General features: G+C 36.8%; 1 protein-coding gene across 3 annotated transcripts; it reads left to right on the top strand.

Moving 5' to 3' along the window:
* The first annotated feature begins 633 nt into the window (after positions 1-633).
* On the top strand, positions 634-7,625 carry LOC141512693 (low affinity immunoglobulin gamma Fc region receptor III-like). Of its 3 annotated transcripts, none has more exons than XM_074221831.1 (5): positions 634-723; positions 1,996-2,016; positions 2,306-2,563; positions 6,128-6,382; positions 7,260-7,625. In XM_074221831.1, the coding sequence occupies exons 1-5, from the start codon at positions 687-689 to the stop codon at positions 7,424-7,426; spliced, it is 738 nt and encodes a 245-aa protein (XP_074077932.1). In that variant the 5' UTR covers positions 634-686; the 3' UTR covers positions 7,427-7,625. The 3 variants fall into 3 exon arrangements, with proteins under 3 accessions (XP_074077932.1, XP_074077933.1, XP_074077934.1); XM_074221832.1 differs by having other exon boundaries at positions 7,016-7,345; XM_074221833.1 differs by lacking the exon at positions 1,996-2,016.
* The last annotated feature ends 9,236 nt before the right edge of the window (positions 7,626-16,861 follow it).

Raw genomic sequence — 16,861 nt, 5'->3', positions numbered from 1 at the left:
TTGATTCGATTTTCTGCTCACTAATTTTTAATCAGATTAGTTAATTATCAATCTTATTAGTCTTTTCAAAGAACCAGCTTCGAATCATACAACATTCCAGTGCTACAGGCAGGAAAGCCCAGTAACACATGAAGCTTCACCGCATTTACAATCATCTGTTTGTTTTTCAAAGCCCTAGATAACTTGTCAACCTCCCCCGTTTCTGTCTTTTACCTGTTGTGCCTTGCACAGGACTCTATTTTCTGACTTTAGGGATTTTCATTGTCCCCTCTTCCTGGAATTCTCTCCCTCCTTATCTCCCTGGCTTCCTTCAAGTGTCAGCCAAAATCCTACCCCCCCTCCTTCCATGTGAAATAAATCAAATATTCCCCAAAGTCCTTCCTCAGGCTGAGGTCCAGAACTCTACTGACTCTGAGGTTCATGATAGCAGCTACTCATTTTCTATCTTACTTCCCAGAGGTCAAGTTAAGAGGGCTTACCCTACTGGGATTTGTTTTACTAAAAATCAGCATTGGTTTATGGGAAAAGCAACCTGATGAGAGATGGAATTGGGGGGAGCCAGGGGGAAAAGGGAGAAGGTTGGTTTCCTTCCTCTTTTTGAATTCATTCTAAGCCTCAATTAGGTCACATCCTGTCCCAGGGCCACAGTGGACACCAGTTGTTCTGGTAGATTTCATCCTAGCAGAATGCAGTCGGCGCTACTAACATTTTTGCTGCTTCTGGGTGAGTCAAGGTCACCCTGGGTAGGAGGACTCCAGGATGTCCTGGGTCCTTGGGACTGCCAGAGATCCTGTGTCAAGTCCAGATAAGAGCTCTGGTCTCTTTTCGAGATTTGATAGGATGGGAAGAAGGACATCATCTTTGGTGGGAAACAGCTGGGGAAGGGAAGTTGGACTGTTTGTACTTGGGTCATAATGGTCACTACCATTTATATGAGACTTTAAAATTTGCCAAGTATTAAACATATGTTACCTTACATGATGCTCACATTAAGCCTGTGAATTTGTTTTTTTTATTTTAATTTTTTGTGACTAGGTTAGGATGTTCATACCAAAATTATATATAAATTAACAATTATTTTATATATTAAATTAATTTATATATATATATATTAAAAAAAAACAGGTGAAGACACTAGTATCTGGGATGAGGATGGGAAAATCAGGAAAGCTCATTGGTGTAATTTTTTTTTCAACTTTGTTCATCAACAGGGTGAGAGTAATTCAGGCTTGGAGCTTGACAGTAAATGGGTTGGTTAACTGTGGGGTCTTTTTAAAAATAAAGAAAATGAACCTCAAAGAGGTTAAATGATATGATTGCAGTCACATAGCTTGTCTTGGAAGGATTTGAATCTATGACTTCCCAAATCCAAATCCTAGGTTTTATCCACTTTGTCTTGGCTTTAGTTTGTTTTCTTATCTGCAAAATAAGACAGGACTCCATAGAATTCTAAATTTACATGATTCCTTCCTATGAATTTCTAACTTTCTGAATTGAAATTCAGGGGGTTGTTGTTGTTTCTCATTTGCTGTTATCGTTGTTGCTGTAGTTTCCTGTGCTTCCAGGGTCACAGCAGCTAGGCGTCATTAAGATAGATTGGTGGTACAGTGGAAATGAGTTTGGGTCTGGCATCAGGAATACCTGTATTCAAATCCAACCTCAGACATTAACTAGTTGCATGACTCTGGGCAAGTCACTTCATCTCTATCAACTTCAGTTTCCTCATCTGTATAATAAGGATAATAATTTGAAGACTTGTTATGAGGATGTAATGAGTTTATAATTATATAACTCTTAGCTTAGGGCCATATAATAAGCACTATGTTGATGTTGTTATTATCAAGACTATGGATAGAGGAGCTGAAGACAATGGAACAAGTAGGAAAGGGAGGAGGGTCCTTTCATTTCTCTACAAAGCAGCATGGGGAAAATCATGCGTCAGGTGGGCTGAATTCCCCCCCCATACTTTGCTAACTTCTCCCTTTTCCCTTGTAGTTCTGGCTGGCAGAAAAGAAGGTGAGTTTGCTCCTATGTTTCTCAAAATAATAGAATTCTCAGAACCTGGGTACTACAGAATGTCAGCGATTTTCTATTAAATGAGCTTGACCAGAAGTTCCTGCTCTCAGTAGGGTTTCACTTTCTTTTTTTCTGACCAGTTCACACTGGAGTCAAATAACCTCGAAAGATGGTGCCCAAAGCTCCCTTTCCAACATTTGTCCGTGTCTAACTGTGAGTCATAAGTGGGAGATCACTTGTATTCTAGAGTTCACCAAGGCCTCTTTCCTTCTCTTCTCTCCACTTCCAGCAAGTCTCTCAAAGTCAGTAGTGACTCTGCACCCACCATGGTTCAGTGTCCTCACAAACGACCTTGTAACTCTGAGGTGTGAAGGGTCTGGTTCCCCTGAAGACAACTCCACCTGCTGGTACCACAATGACACCTTGATTCCGGTCCAGACCCAGAACTACAGCTTCAAAGCCTATAATATGACATACAGTGGGAAGTACCAATGCCAAAAAGACCAGTCTGAACTCAGTGAACCTGTGAGGCTAGAAGTCTACCAAGGTCAGTGCCTGAACCTACAGTTAACCAACTCATTCACTGTCAGGCTCCAACCCTGAATTACTCTCACCATGCTGATGAACAAAATGAAAAAAAATTACACAAATGAACTTTCCTGATTTCCTCATCCCAGATACTAGTGTTTTCAGCTGTTTTTTTAAAATATATATATATATATAATTTAGTCTATAAAATAATTGTTATATTTATATATAGTATTGGTATGAACATCCCAACCTGGTCACAAAAAAAAATAAGTTGTGCCGATTTTCTGCTTAACCTCAAAGTGGGCAAATGTAACCTTATTGGCTCCTCCCATTGCCTCGCAAAAAAACAAAAATGAAACATAGAATGTACCTCATTTGGCAGGTAGTTAAGTGGTGTAGTGGATAAAGCACTGGCCCTGGAATCAGGAGGACCTTGAGTTCAAATCTGACCTCAGACACTTAATAATTGCCTAGCTGTGTGACCTTAGGCAAGTCACTTAATCCTATTGCCATAAAAAAAATCTTTTTTAAAATAATAAAGTGGTGTGATCCTGGGCAAGTCATTTAAACCTGATTGTCCCAAATCCAGGTCCATTTTCAGTCATCCTGATTCATATCTGGTCACTGGACCCAGATGTCTCTGGAGGAGAAAATAAGGCTGGTGACTTTGCAGAGTGCCCATTCAAATCCAATTCATATATTTGCCCTGACATCACCTCCTTGATGTCATGGTCTTCTTTGAGAATGAAGGACAAAAACAATAGCAACAAATGGAACAGCAAACTAGGTGTTGGAAAACAATTTTGTCTTCAGTATGTACTTTTCTCCAAGTCTGTTTTTTTGTCAGGTCTTCTCAGTACTGTCTGTTTCTTTTCCTTTCCACAAATAAAATTGTCCAAATCCATAATGTTTTTTGCATATACTTATACATTCAAGATTTCTCCTCTACAGAGAGTAAGCACCTTAAGGTGAGTCCTCTTTATCTGTGTATTTCCAGTGCCTAAAACAGTGGCTGACTCATAGTAGACATTCAGTAAATGCTATTGATTGATCAAATGACATTATCTTATCAAGTTTATAAAAAAAAAAGCAGATCAAAACCATCAGATGTGAGCTAGTATCACTCAAGCCTTCCTTCTTACCTGACTCGGATCAAACATCTCCTTTCCAAAATTAACCCTGACCCCTGTGGTCTTATTTTCTTCTCCTTGAGAGGAGTAATAACTCATCATTTCTCTTTTATTTTTAATGTCTTTCTTGGGGTGGCTAAGGTGGTGTAGTGGATAAAGCACTGGCCTTAGAGTCAGGAGTACCTGGGTTCAAATCCAGTCTCAGACACTTAATTATTACCCAGCTGTGTGGCCTTGGGCAAGCCACTTAACCCCATTTGCCTTGCAAAAAAAAAAAAAATATGTCTTTCTTTCCATCAGATCTTTCTTCTCAGCCTACAATTAAGAATGGGCTTCAGCTTTAAAATATTGTCTAGAGCAGCAGCTAGGTGGTGCAGTGGATAGAGCACCTGAGTTCAAATCTGCCCTCAGACACTTACTAATTACCTAGTTGTGTGGCCTTGGGCAAGCCACTTAACTCTATTGTCTTACAAAACTTAAAAAAAAATATTGTCAAGAATCTACTCACTGAAATTACCCTTCTTTATTTTATTTTTACATCAAGCTTTTCAAAAAAAGGGATCTATTCTTCTTATCTCTTCTTTTCTTCACCATACTCACTCATAACTCTCCAATCTGGCTCCTGTTTACAACAAACCAGTGAAATTGCTTTCTTAAAGTTCTCTAGTAACTCTCATTAGTTAAATCCATCTTTTACTTTTCTCCATCTTCTTCCTCCTTAATTTCTCTGCAACATTTGGCAATGTTGACCATCCCTTGTCTTGCTTGAAACTTTCCTTAATTTTAACTTCTGTGAGATGCCATGATTATGGTTCTGCTCCTGTTTCTTTGATCATTTTGTCTCTGCAGTTTTCTTTTGACCCTTTTCCTCTTTCAAAATGCTAAATGTAGATGTTCTCTTCTCTCATTCTCAATAAATAGCAAGTTACTCATTCTTAAGATTTCATTTAAAATCTCTATGTAGGTGGCAATGCAGTTCAATGAAAAGAATACTGAAGGGATTCCTAAGACCAAGATTATCCATTCTATGTCCTTGATCCCATCAACTCTTCTGTCTTTTATGGGAACTTGGTCTTTTGCTTGCTCTCTCTCTCTCTCTCTCTCTCTCTCTCTCTCTCTCTCTCTCTCCTTCGAATTTTTAATATTTTCTTACCCTTGGGTTCCCTCTCTGCTGAGGTCTCCCCAACATTAGCTCTACCAATCCTAATGAGCATCAGACAGCTCTTGCCTTCATGTTCTTATACCACTGTCCTGTTGGCTAAAATATTTTACCTCTTACCTTTGCCTCCTAGAATCCTCCCTCTATTTAAGATTGGTCTTGATGGGGCAGCTAGGTGGTGTAGTGGATAAAGCACCAGCCCTGGAGTCAGGAGTACCTGGATTCAAATCCGGTCTCAGACACTTAATAACGACCTAGCTGTGTGGCCTTGGACAAGCCACTTAATCCCATTTGCCTTGGGGGGAAAAAAAAAAGACTGGTCTCAAGTTCCACATCCTATAGGAGGTCTTTTCTGATTGGTCTTAATTGTTGGTGCTTCCCCCCCCACTCCAATTACTTTGTATACATTTTATATTCTTTTATCTACATATAAATTGGTTTTCCCCAGTAGAATGTAAGCTCTTTGAGGGCAGGGAACTGTTTCATTTATACCTCCACGGCCTTGAACATGATAAGAGTTTAACTAATACTTGTTAAATTGAATTTTTAAATTTATATTCACAACAAAGATCCTGGTTTTTGTTTTCCAGAATGTATAGATGGATTTTATATTAGATTTACATGAATGCATTTCTGTCTTTTATTTTTTTAATTTTATGCTTAATGAACACCCCAAAAACAAACATTTTCTTATACAAAATAGAACAAGAAAAGATTAAATGTGAAAGCACACATCTCTGATACATAAGATTGCCTTTTTTAAATGTAAGAAATTCAATGTTATTTTAAAAGCTATTCTACTTCTTTTTGTTTCCTTCTGAACTTCATTCTCTTTTCATTTGTGCACTAAAAAAAGGTCCAACAACCATTTTTTTCAACATCACTATTAATATCTCTCTTTTCTCCCCAAATCCCACCATGACAAAAAAGAAAAAAGAAAAATACAGTCCTTTTAACAAATACATGTAGTCAAACAAAACAAATCCACATATTTGCCATCTTCCCTCCATCAGGAGATAGATAGAATCAAGTATTTATTTCTATGTATGTAATTTTTTAATATCTATGACCTTTTCACATTCACTACAACCCTATTAATTTGGGAGGTCTCCAGGGGTAATGAGGTTGCTTTTATAACTTCCTACAGTGCCCACTCAAAGTTATTGACTTCTTCGTCTTAGGAACTTATCAAGGGAATGAACCTTTTTCTCCCCATCCCATTCTAGAGTGACTTGAAACTGTACTTTGAGTTGAGACCTTCTGGATTCTTGATCTTTGTTTATCTTTTTAGACTGGCTGCTACTCCAGACCTTGAAATTGGTTTATATGGAAGGGGAGCCCATGGTGCTAAGGTGCCACAGCTGGGAAAACAAATTCATCTCCAAAATCACATTCTATAAAAATGGCATAGCAAAACAGTTTTCTCCACATGACTTCAACTTTTCCATCAATCAAGTGAATTATGATGACAGTGGAGATTACTACTGTGAAGCGAACATAGGAAATAGGAAGAAGACGTCAAAAGTAGTGAGAATTACTGTCCAAGGTAAGCTATACTCAACCAGGGAAAAATGAAAGGTATTGGGCATTGAAGAAAGGGAACATTGAAGGATGAATATGAAGAGGATTAATGATAATTTTAGACTACTTCAGGGCACTGTGAATTCCCTTTCTTGCTACCAGCACAAAGGCTGAAAATATCTACCTACCCTAGTTTACTATTTTACTTGTATCTAAGTTCCACAATGGACTTCTTGGAAGGTAAAATATCATTCCTTCATATGTGACTACCTCTTCCCTTACACCCCAAGGAATAACTTCTTCCCAGGTAACCCATTCTGTCTTTAAGGTCCAAATGTTTCCTGATTCAACCAGGTTCCCAATCATTTGGACCAGTATGACCCCTCACATCCAGGGGTAAAGGTATCTGGTATTTTTAATGAAATCATGAATTCCTGAACAGACCTGCATAGTACTTCTTGGCTGAGATTCTTAGCATTAGGTCATCCCTGAGGATCTCACCCAACCCAAAGTTCCCAACCCAAACTCCAGACCCAAATCAGATGACTTCTTTTTCTTTCTTTCTTCTTTAGGAAGTTAGTGTTTGATAGATGTTTCTTTTGATTTGTTGATTCACTGACATTCTAATGGTTCATTCTCCCTTCTTACTTGTATTTAGGTACAAATACTAAAACCTGGTTCCACATCCTTTTCTACTTAGTGATGGGAATTCTATTTGCAGTAGACACTATTCTGTACTTTATGCTTAAAAGAGAGTTCAATAGTCCAATGAAGAATACAAGGCGCCCTCTAACCAGGAGGCGTTAGGAACCTGAGGAGGACTGATTCATCAGCCTGTGGAATGATTGAGGTCTTGGCTTGGCAGCAACACATTCATCTCTGTCTACTTTCTCATCTCCTAGACCTCATCTTCCTTAGTCCATTCCTGAAGGCAACAAAGAACTCCTATCAAGTTTGGGTTGGGGACTCTCCTTATACCCGCCCTCCAATTTCTCTTTGTCTTCAGAAGATAAAGGTATTTGAGAGCTCCAAGCAAAGTGGTCAGTCCCAGCTAGCATCCTTCTCCTGAGGTCCTAGGAGTTACTGACCTTACCCTGAACACAGAAGGACATTGTAAATATATGATATTATTTTAATATTTTAATAAATAAATTTGTAAGACAGTAACAATTTAACCTTTTGACTGCATCTATCTGTTCCATCAGTGATTTGAAGGTAGCTTTACATATCTGTCTTGGAATGTTGTTTGATACTGGGCATTTGAAGAAAAATGAAAGATTATAAAAAAAATTATAAAAAGGAAAGACAGAGGAGCAGCCAGATGGTATGGTGAATTAAATACCTGTCCTGGAGTCAGGAGGACCTGAGTTCAAATGCAGCCTCAGACACTAATAATTACTTAACTGTGTGACCTTGAGTAAGTCACTTAACCCCATTGCTTGCAAACACACACACACACACACAGAAAGAGAGAGAGAGAGAGAGAGAGAGAGAGAGAGAGAGAGAGAGAGAGAGAGAGAGAGAAGGAAAGGCAGAAGAGTTGAATAACAGACTGGGTCAAGGTATCTTGAACGTATTCTAAGACCTAGAGAAAAGGCTGCCTAGTCCATCAGAAAAATAAAATTATCTATACACTTCCTCCCCTACAGTAGAGAGGAAAGGGACTACAAGGACAAAATGTTGTATGCATAAAGACAAGGTTTTCTTATAAGATATTTTTATTTGATTACTTTTCTTTGCCATAAGGGAAGAAAATGACTACCATGTTAAAACAAAATCCATCAATAATATTTTTAAATAGCCAAATCAAACAGCTAGAAAAGAAATTAAAGGGAAAAAAGCATGTAACCAAGCTGATTTCCAACTTAGTTGCATTACCTGGTCTTACCCAAGACTACCATGTTCCTGACTTGACTTCAACCCCAACACATCTCGTTTCAAAGGAGACTCCCATCATATCCTTTCAATCCTTCCATTCATCAAATATTAATTCAAAATCCCTATGTGTAAGATATTATGATAGTCATTGTTGGAGATCCAAAAATGAGACATAATCCCTAACCTTACAATGATGTCACAATTTCCATAAGGTAATGAGGATTACAAACAGATTTTAGAATGTTAAAGAAAATGAGTGGTAGGAAATAGAGTCAGTAGATTTATCCTTCTCTTTTGGGATGTTCTCCAGGAAATCAGAAAGAAATAAAAGGAGAATAAGCTTTTGTTAAGTATATATATATTTCAAGTACCATGCTAAATGTTTTACAATATCTCATTTGATTCCCACAACAATCCTGGAGAGGTGGGAATTATACCATTTTACCCATTTTACAAATGAAGAAAGTAAGACAGACAAAGCTTCATTTATTTTCTTAAAGTTTAAATTTGAGATCCAAGATCAAATTTGAGCTCAGAAAAAAAAAATAAAAATATATTAAAATTTTTAAAAAAGAAAAAAATTTGAACTCGGTCTTCTATATTCCAAGTCTATTTCTCTATCCACTGTACCCACAGTTGCCCTTAGGCAAGAAGCTAGAGGTTCAAGTAGAGTCAAGCATAAAGTTTTAGTTTTTGTTTTTAAACGAGTAAAAGTCAAATGTTCCTGAAAGAAAAAGAGAACAAGTCAGTTAAAGAGAAGAGATTAAAGAAGGTTGAAGTAAATAATTGAAAGAGGCAAAATGTTGGAAGAGAGAGGAAGAATGTACTTACAAGTATAAATTCAACCTAGACTAGAACAGAAACTCCAAGACTTATGTTTCAAAGTGGTTAAAAACAGAAAGAAAAAAACAAAATAGTCATGATAAGACTTTCTGTGATAGCAAAGACCTGAAAACAAAGTAAATGCTCATAATAAGAGAATGTTAAACTAACTGTGGTAACTAAATGAATTTTATTTTGCTACAAAAATAATGAATATAACCAATGCAGAGCACTAAGAAGATATTACAATATATGAACTGATAAAGAATGAAATAACCAAATATATGCATAGCTACACATATTTATATATATATGTATGCCTATATATTCATATATATATATGTATGCCTATATATACATATATACTCTATGTATCTATATCTATACATACATACAGAAACTATATGGCCCCAGGCAACTCATCTAGTCTCTGCCTTAGTTTCAACTCTAAAATGGGGGATCAAATGGCACCTACCATGCAGGATTGTTGTAAGGATCCAATGAGGTAATATTTATAAAATGCTTAAGCACATAGTAGGTATATATTATATCTGTATTCCATTCCCTTCCTTGTTTCGAGAAAAAAATCAAAAGACCAAAATCTGTCCTATCTCTGAAAATCTCTCTCTGATACAGACTATTTTCACTCACAATTTAAACTATTCTCCCCCATAGACAAACATAAATTTCTGGGAAGAACTTAGTTTCAAGAAATACTGATTAGTAAAGCTTCTCTGAGGTACCACCTCACATCTCTCAGGCTGGCCAATATGACCAGAAAGGATAATGATCATTGTTGGAAGGGTTGTAGGAAATCTGGGACATTATTACACTGTTGGTGGAGCTGTGAACTCATCCAACCTTTCTGGAGAGAAATTTGGAACTACGCCCAAAGGGCAACAAAAATGAGCATACCCTTTGACCCAGCAATACCACTACTGGGTCTATACCCTGAAGAGATCATGAAAAAGGGTAAAAACATCACTTGTACAAAAATATTTATAGAGCCCTGTTTGTGGTGGAAAAGAATTAGAAATCAAGTAAATGTCCTTCAATTGGGGATTGGCTTAGCAAACTGTGGTATATGTATATCATGGAACACTATTGTTCTATTAGAAACCAGGAGGGATGGGATTTCAGGGAAGACTGGAGGGATTTGCATGAGTTGATGCCGAGTGAGATGAACAGAACCAGAAAAACACTGTCCACCCCTCACAGCAACATGGGGGTGATGTTCAACCTTGATGGACTTGCTCATTCCATCAATGCAACAATCAGGGAACAATTTTGGGCTGTTTGCAAAGGAGAGTGCCATCTGTATGCAAATAAAGAGCCGTGGAGTTTGAACAAAGTTCAAGGACTATTCCCTTTAATTTAGAAAAAAAAACATATCTTATTGTCGGATCTTGTTTTTTTCTTAGACTTTTTGTCTCTTCCTTAAGGATATGATTTCTCTGTCATCACACTCAGTTTGGATCAATGTACAACACAGAAACAAAGTAAAGACTGACAGATTGCTTTCAGTGGGGGGTGGGGGAGGGAAGTAAGATGGGGGGAAATTGTAAAACTCAAATAATATCTTTAATAAAAATAAATTTAAAAAAAGAAATACTGATTAGGATTCCTCATTCAAAATAAAGTACTATCCAAATAGGAGTTTGTATTACATTGCCTATAGAGGTAACAGGTTATGAAGAAAGAAGTGAAAGGAGTCTGAGTACTTCCTCAAAAGTTAAGTCACAGGGCTTTCTGTTTTGTGATAATCGTCTGGCATGAGGAAGTTTCCCCTGGGAAGACCTAGGGCTCCCCTGTTAACCCTTGCTTTCTATGACTATGTTCACAGCATCATACACCTCCAATATAGGTTTAGTCCATGTCTGGGTAGTCAATTTATTTCAAGGAAGAGACTCATGGGCCAGCCAGAGATATTAGGGGAAAATAACCCTCTAAAAAATGAGGTTGAGAATAATAATAATATTATGTAAAACCAATGGAATTCAGCCCAATGCAAAGGAGAGAGAGACAGACAGAAAGAAAGAGACAGAGAGAGAGAGAGAGAGAAAGGGGCCTCATTTACAACTCACACATAGGGAAACATAGGGTGGCATTGCCTCAGGGAGTAAAGAGACATGAGTTCATTCAGTTAGAAGGACATGCTCCAGTGGAAAGATGTAATCCCACTGAAGGAGAGGGTGTGCTAAGAGTGGAGTTATTGTGCTCTATATGATTATATTCTAATTTGGGGTAGTACCCTTGGATCTGCCCTATTTGTATATATCAGAGGCCAGAGCAAAATCTTCTCGGGGGGAGTGCATATCATGAAGAAAAATGAATTAGTAAAGAACAAAATATTAATTCCAGGCATTCAGCTATACTGGCCTTAGAAAAATGTTATCGTGGGTACTTTTCCATGAGTATGTTGTATAAGCTATAGCTTCTCTTAAAGGCAGTCTCAAGACCACCAGGCATATCACACATACATGCATTACACACACACACACACACACACACACACACACACACACACACACACACAATCCCTTTCAGCATTGTCTGACTCACCTAATTCTTCAGTCACAGCTAAAGACCACACAAAAAAAACACATCATCTCTCACATCTCATTTTCCTAATCTGTTGGGTTTGATCAGATGACCACCCTTCTATCTCAATCTATTATTTCTGAGTGACTCTATTGACTTCAAGGACTCTTAAGTGACCCCAAACTGTTCCTCTGATCCATGGGACTAACCCCTCAAGGTTCAGTAATGAGCAAACAAAAACTGAAACATGGGGAAAAGAGAAAATTTTTTTTTAAAAAGAGTGAAACGGGACAGAGAGAGAAAAACTGAAAAGAAGCAAGAACTCCCGGCCCTAAAATAGACAAACCCTGGAGCTTAATACTAGGGAGTAACTTTCTGTCATTTTCAGTTAGGAATATATTGATTAGAATCCTCTTGACTTGGGTCTATTATATTAAGTGAATTAAAGTATTGTGGAATAATCATAATAGCTATCATTTATATAGTATTTGTTATGGTCCAGGTTTTTTTTTTTGAATTATAAAGATTTTATTTATTTTGAATTTTACAATTTTTCCCCTAATCTTACTTCCCTCCCCCCAACCCCCAGTCTTTACATTGTTTCCATGGTATACATTCATCCAAATTAAATGTTATGAGAGAGAAACTGTATCCTTAATGAAGAAACATAAAGTATAAGAGATAGCAAGATCCAACAATAAGATATCAGTTTTTTTTTTCTAAATTAAAGGGAATAGTCCTTGGTCTTTGTTCACATTCCACAATTCTTTTTTTGGATACAGATGGTATTCTCCATTGCAGACAGCCCCAAATTGTCCCTGATTATTGCATTGATAGAATGAGCGAGTCCATCAAGGTTGAACATCACTCCCATGTTGCTGTTAGGGTGTCCAATGTTCTTCTGGTTCTGCTCATCTCACTCAGCATCAGTTCATGCAAATCCTTCCAGGCTTCCCTGAATTCCCATCCCTCCTGGTTTCTAATAGAACAATAGTGTTCCATGACATACATATACCACAGTTTGTTAAGCCATTCCCCAACTGAAGGACATTCACCTGATTTCCAATTCTTTACCACCACAAACAGGGCTGCTATGCATATTTTTGTACAAGTGATGGTTTTACATGGTCCAGTTCTTTACTAAGTACTTTACAATTATCTCATTTAGTTCTTATAACAAACCTAGAAGATAAATATTATTATTGTTCCCATTTTACAGATGAGGAACTGAGGCAAACAACTAATAATTTGAACTCAAATCTTCTTGACTATGGGCCTACTATGGCTATTATGATAAATGTAGCTAAGCTTTGCATTGCTAATCTAGATATAGATATTATAGATTTTATACGTATATATATATATATATATGGATATATATATATATATGTATATATAAAATCTCCTTGTTCAAATGAAGCATATGGAATATTGGGGGGGGAGCAGAGACAGAGATTTACAGTTTTATTATTTTTCCAGAAGAGTTCTTTTGCTATGAACTCAGAGTTGATTTGATGTGTCAATGTCTTAACATATTGAGAGGGGTGAGGGTTAAATGTTAAATTATACAGTTGAGTCAACAGACCATTAGAAAGGGAGTGAGAAGCTGGCTGATGTTTCTTCTCTTTTTCCTGGACTTAGTTTGAAATGAAAACCCCCCTCAGAGGGAGTAGGTAAAGAGACACTTATACCCCAGAAAAGAATAGCCTTGGCCACACAGTGTGGAAGCACAAAGTACTCTCACCCACATGTCATAAGACCACACCCTTGCTAGAGATGTAAGTGCTAAAAGACTGAAAATGAATACATGCTATCTAGATTTTCAAAAGAGAAGGACGCCCAAAGGGCAACAAAAATGAGCATACCCTTTGACCCAGCAATACCACTACTGGGTCTATACCCTGAAGAGATCATGAAAAAGGGTAAAAAACATCACTTGTACAAAAATATTTATAGAGCCCTGTTTGTGGTGGAAAAGAATTAGAAATCAAGTAAATGTCCTTCAATTGGGGATTGGCTTAGCAAACTGTGGTATATGTATATCATGGAACACTATTGTTCTATTAGAAACCAGGAGGGATGGGATTTCAGGGAAGACTGGAGGGATTTGCATGAGTTGATGCCGAGTGAGATGAACAGAACCAGAAAAACACTGTCCACCCTCACAGCAACATGGGGGTGATGTTCAACCTTGATGGACTTGCTCATTCCATCAATGCAACAATCAGGGAACAATTTTGGGCTGTTTGCAAAGGAGAGTGCCATCTGTATGCAAATAAAGAGCCGTGGAGTTTGAACAAAGTTCAAGGACTATTCCCTTTAATTTAGAAAAAAAAACATATCTTATTGTCGGATCTTGTTTTTTCTTAGACTTTTTGTCTCTTCCTTAAGGATATGATTTCTCTGTCATCACACTCAGTTTGGATCAATGTACAACACAGAAACAAAGTAAAGACTGACAGATTGCTTTCAGTGGGGGGTGGGGGAGGGAAGTAAGATGGGGGGAAATTGTAAAACTCAAATAATATCTTTAATAAAAATAAATTTAAAAAAAGAAATACTGATTAGGATTCCTCATTCAAAATAAAGTACTATCCAAATAGGAGTTTGTATTACATTGCCTATAGAGGTAACAGGTTATGAAGAAAGAAGTGAAAGGAGTCTGAGTACTTCCTCAAAAGTTAAGTCACAGGGCTTTCTGTTTTGTGATAATCGTCTGGCATGAGGAAGTTTCCCCTGGGAAGACCTAGGGCTCCCCTGTTAACCCTTGCTTTCTATGACTATGTTCACAGCATCATACACCTCCAATATAGGTTTAGTCCATATGATATTATTTTAATATTTTAATAAATAAATTTGTAAGACAGTAACAATTTAACCTTTTGACTGCATCTATCTGTTCCATCAGTGATTTGAAGGTAGCTTTACATATCTGTCTTGGAATGTTGTTTGATACTGGGCATTTGAAGAAAAATGAAAGATTATAAAAAAAATTATAAAAAGGAAAGACAGAGGAGCAGCCAGATGGTATGGTGAATTAAATACCTGTCCTGGAGTCAGGAGGACCTGAGTTCAAATGCAGCCTCAGACACTAATAATTACTTAACTGTGTGACCTTGAGTAAGTCACTTAACCCCATTGCTTGCAAACACACACACACACACACACAGAAAGAGAGAGAGAGAGAGAGAGAGAGAGAGAGAGAGAGAGAGAGAGAGAGAGAGAGAGAGAGAAGGAAAGGCAGAAGAGTTGAATAACAGACTGGGTCAAGGTATCTTGAACGTATTCTAAGACCTAGAGAAAAGGCTGCCTAGTCCATCAGAAAAATAAAATTATCTATACACTTCCTCCCCTACAGTAGAGAGGAAAGGGACTACAAGGACAAAATGTTGTATGCATAAAGACAATGTTTTCTTATAAGATATTTTTATTTGATTACTTTTCTTTGCCATAAGGGAAGAAAATGACTACCATGTTAAAACAAAATCCATCAATAATATTTTTAAATAGCCAAATCAAACAGCTAGAAAAGAAATTAAAGGGAAAAAAGCATGTAACCAAGCTGATTTCCAACTTAGTTGCATTACCTGGTCTTACCCAAGACTACCATGTTCCTGACTTGACTTCAACCCCAACACATCTCGTTTCAAAGGAGACTCCCATCATATCCTTTCAATCCTTCCATTCATCAAATATTAATTCAAAATCCCTATGTGTAAGATATTATGATAGTCATTGTTGGAGATCCAAAAATGAGACATAATCCCTAACCTTACAATGATGTCACAATTTCCATAAGGTAATGAGGATTACAAACAGATTTTAGAATGTTAAAGAAAATGAGTGGTAGGAAATAGAGTCAGTAGATTTATCCTTCTCTTTTGGGATGTTCTCCAGGAAATCAGAAAGAAATAAAAGGAGAATAAGCTTTTGTTAAGTATATATATATTTCAAGTACCATGCTAAATGTTTTACAATATCTCATTTGATTCCCACAACAATCCTGGAGAGGTGGGAATTATACCATTTTACCCATTTTACAAATGAAGAAAGTAAGACAGACAAAGCTTCATTTATTTTCTTAAAGTTTAAATTTGAGATCCAAGATCAAATTTGAGCTCAGAAAAAAAAATAAAAATATATTAAAATTTTTAAAAAAGAAAAAAATTTGAACTCGGTCTTCTATATTCCAAGTCTATTTCTCTATCCACTGTACCCACAGTTGCCCTTAGGCAAGAAGCTAGAGGTTCAAGTAGAGTCAAGCATAAAGTTTTAGTTTTTGTTTTTAAACGAGTAAAAGTCAAATGTTCCTGAAAGAAAAAGAGAACAAGTCAGTTAAAGAGAAGAGATTAAAGAAGGTTGAAGTAAATAATTGAAAGAGGCAAAATGTTGGAAGAGAGAGGAAGAATGTACTTACAAGTATAAATTCAACCTAGACTAGAACAGAAACTCCAAGACTTATGTTTCAAAGTGGTTAAAAACAGAAAGAAAAAAACAAAATAGTCATGATAAGACTTTCTGTGATAGCAAAGACCTGAAAACAAAATGCTCATAATAAGAGAATGTTAAACTAACTGTGGTAACTAAATGAATTTTATTTTGCTACAAAAATAATGAATATAACCAATGCAGAGCACTAAGAAGATATTACAATATATGAACTGATAAAGAATGAAATAACCAAATATATGCATAGCTACACATATTTATATATATATGTATGCCTATATATTCATATATATATATGTATGCCTATATATACATATATACTCTATGTATCTATATCTATACATACATACAGAAACTATATGGCCCCAGGCAACTCATCTAGTCTCTGCCTTAGTTTCAACTCTAAAATGGGGGATCAAATGGCACCTACCATGCAGGATTGTTGTAAGGATCCAATGAGGTAATATTTATAAAATGCTTAAGCACATAGTAGGTATATATTATATCTGTATTCCATTCCCTTCCTTGTTTCGAGAAAAAAATCAAAAGACCAAAATCTGTCCTATCTCTGAAAATCTCTCTCTGATACAGACTATTTTCACTCACAATTTAAACTATTCTCCCCCATAGACAAACATAAATTTCTGGGAAGAACTTAGTTTCAAGAAATACTGATTAGTAAAGCTTCTCTGAGGTACCACCTCACATCTCTCAGGCTGGCCAATATGACCAGAAAGGATAATGATCATTGTTGGAAGGGTTGTAGGAAATCTGGGACATTATTACACTGTTGGTGGAGCTGTGAACTCATCCA

Source organism: Macrotis lagotis, chromosome 2 (genome assembly GCF_037893015.1).
Source record: "Macrotis lagotis isolate mMagLag1 chromosome 2, bilby.v1.9.chrom.fasta, whole genome shotgun sequence".
In the NCBI taxonomy this organism is placed as follows: domain Eukaryota; kingdom Metazoa; phylum Chordata; class Mammalia; order Peramelemorphia; family Peramelidae; genus Macrotis; species Macrotis lagotis.
Note: the sequence above shows the minus strand (reverse complement) of the source record. Positions and strands in the feature narration are given on the sequence as shown.

What these genes read in the sequence shown, in the direction of transcription:
- LOC141512693 (XM_074221831.1), top strand. Translation starts at nt 687, where the DNA reads ATGCAGTCGGCGCTACTAACATTTTTGCTGCTTCTGG. An exon ending in TCTGGCTGGCAGAAAAGAAG is followed by an intron (nt 2,017 to 2,305) that starts GTGAGTTTGCTC and finishes CTCCACTTCCAG; the next exon opens with CAAGTCTCTCAAAGTCAGTA. An exon ending in GAGGCTAGAAGTCTACCAAG is followed by an intron (nt 2,564 to 6,127) that starts GTCAGTGCCTGA and finishes TTATCTTTTTAG; the next exon opens with ACTGGCTGCTACTCCAGACC.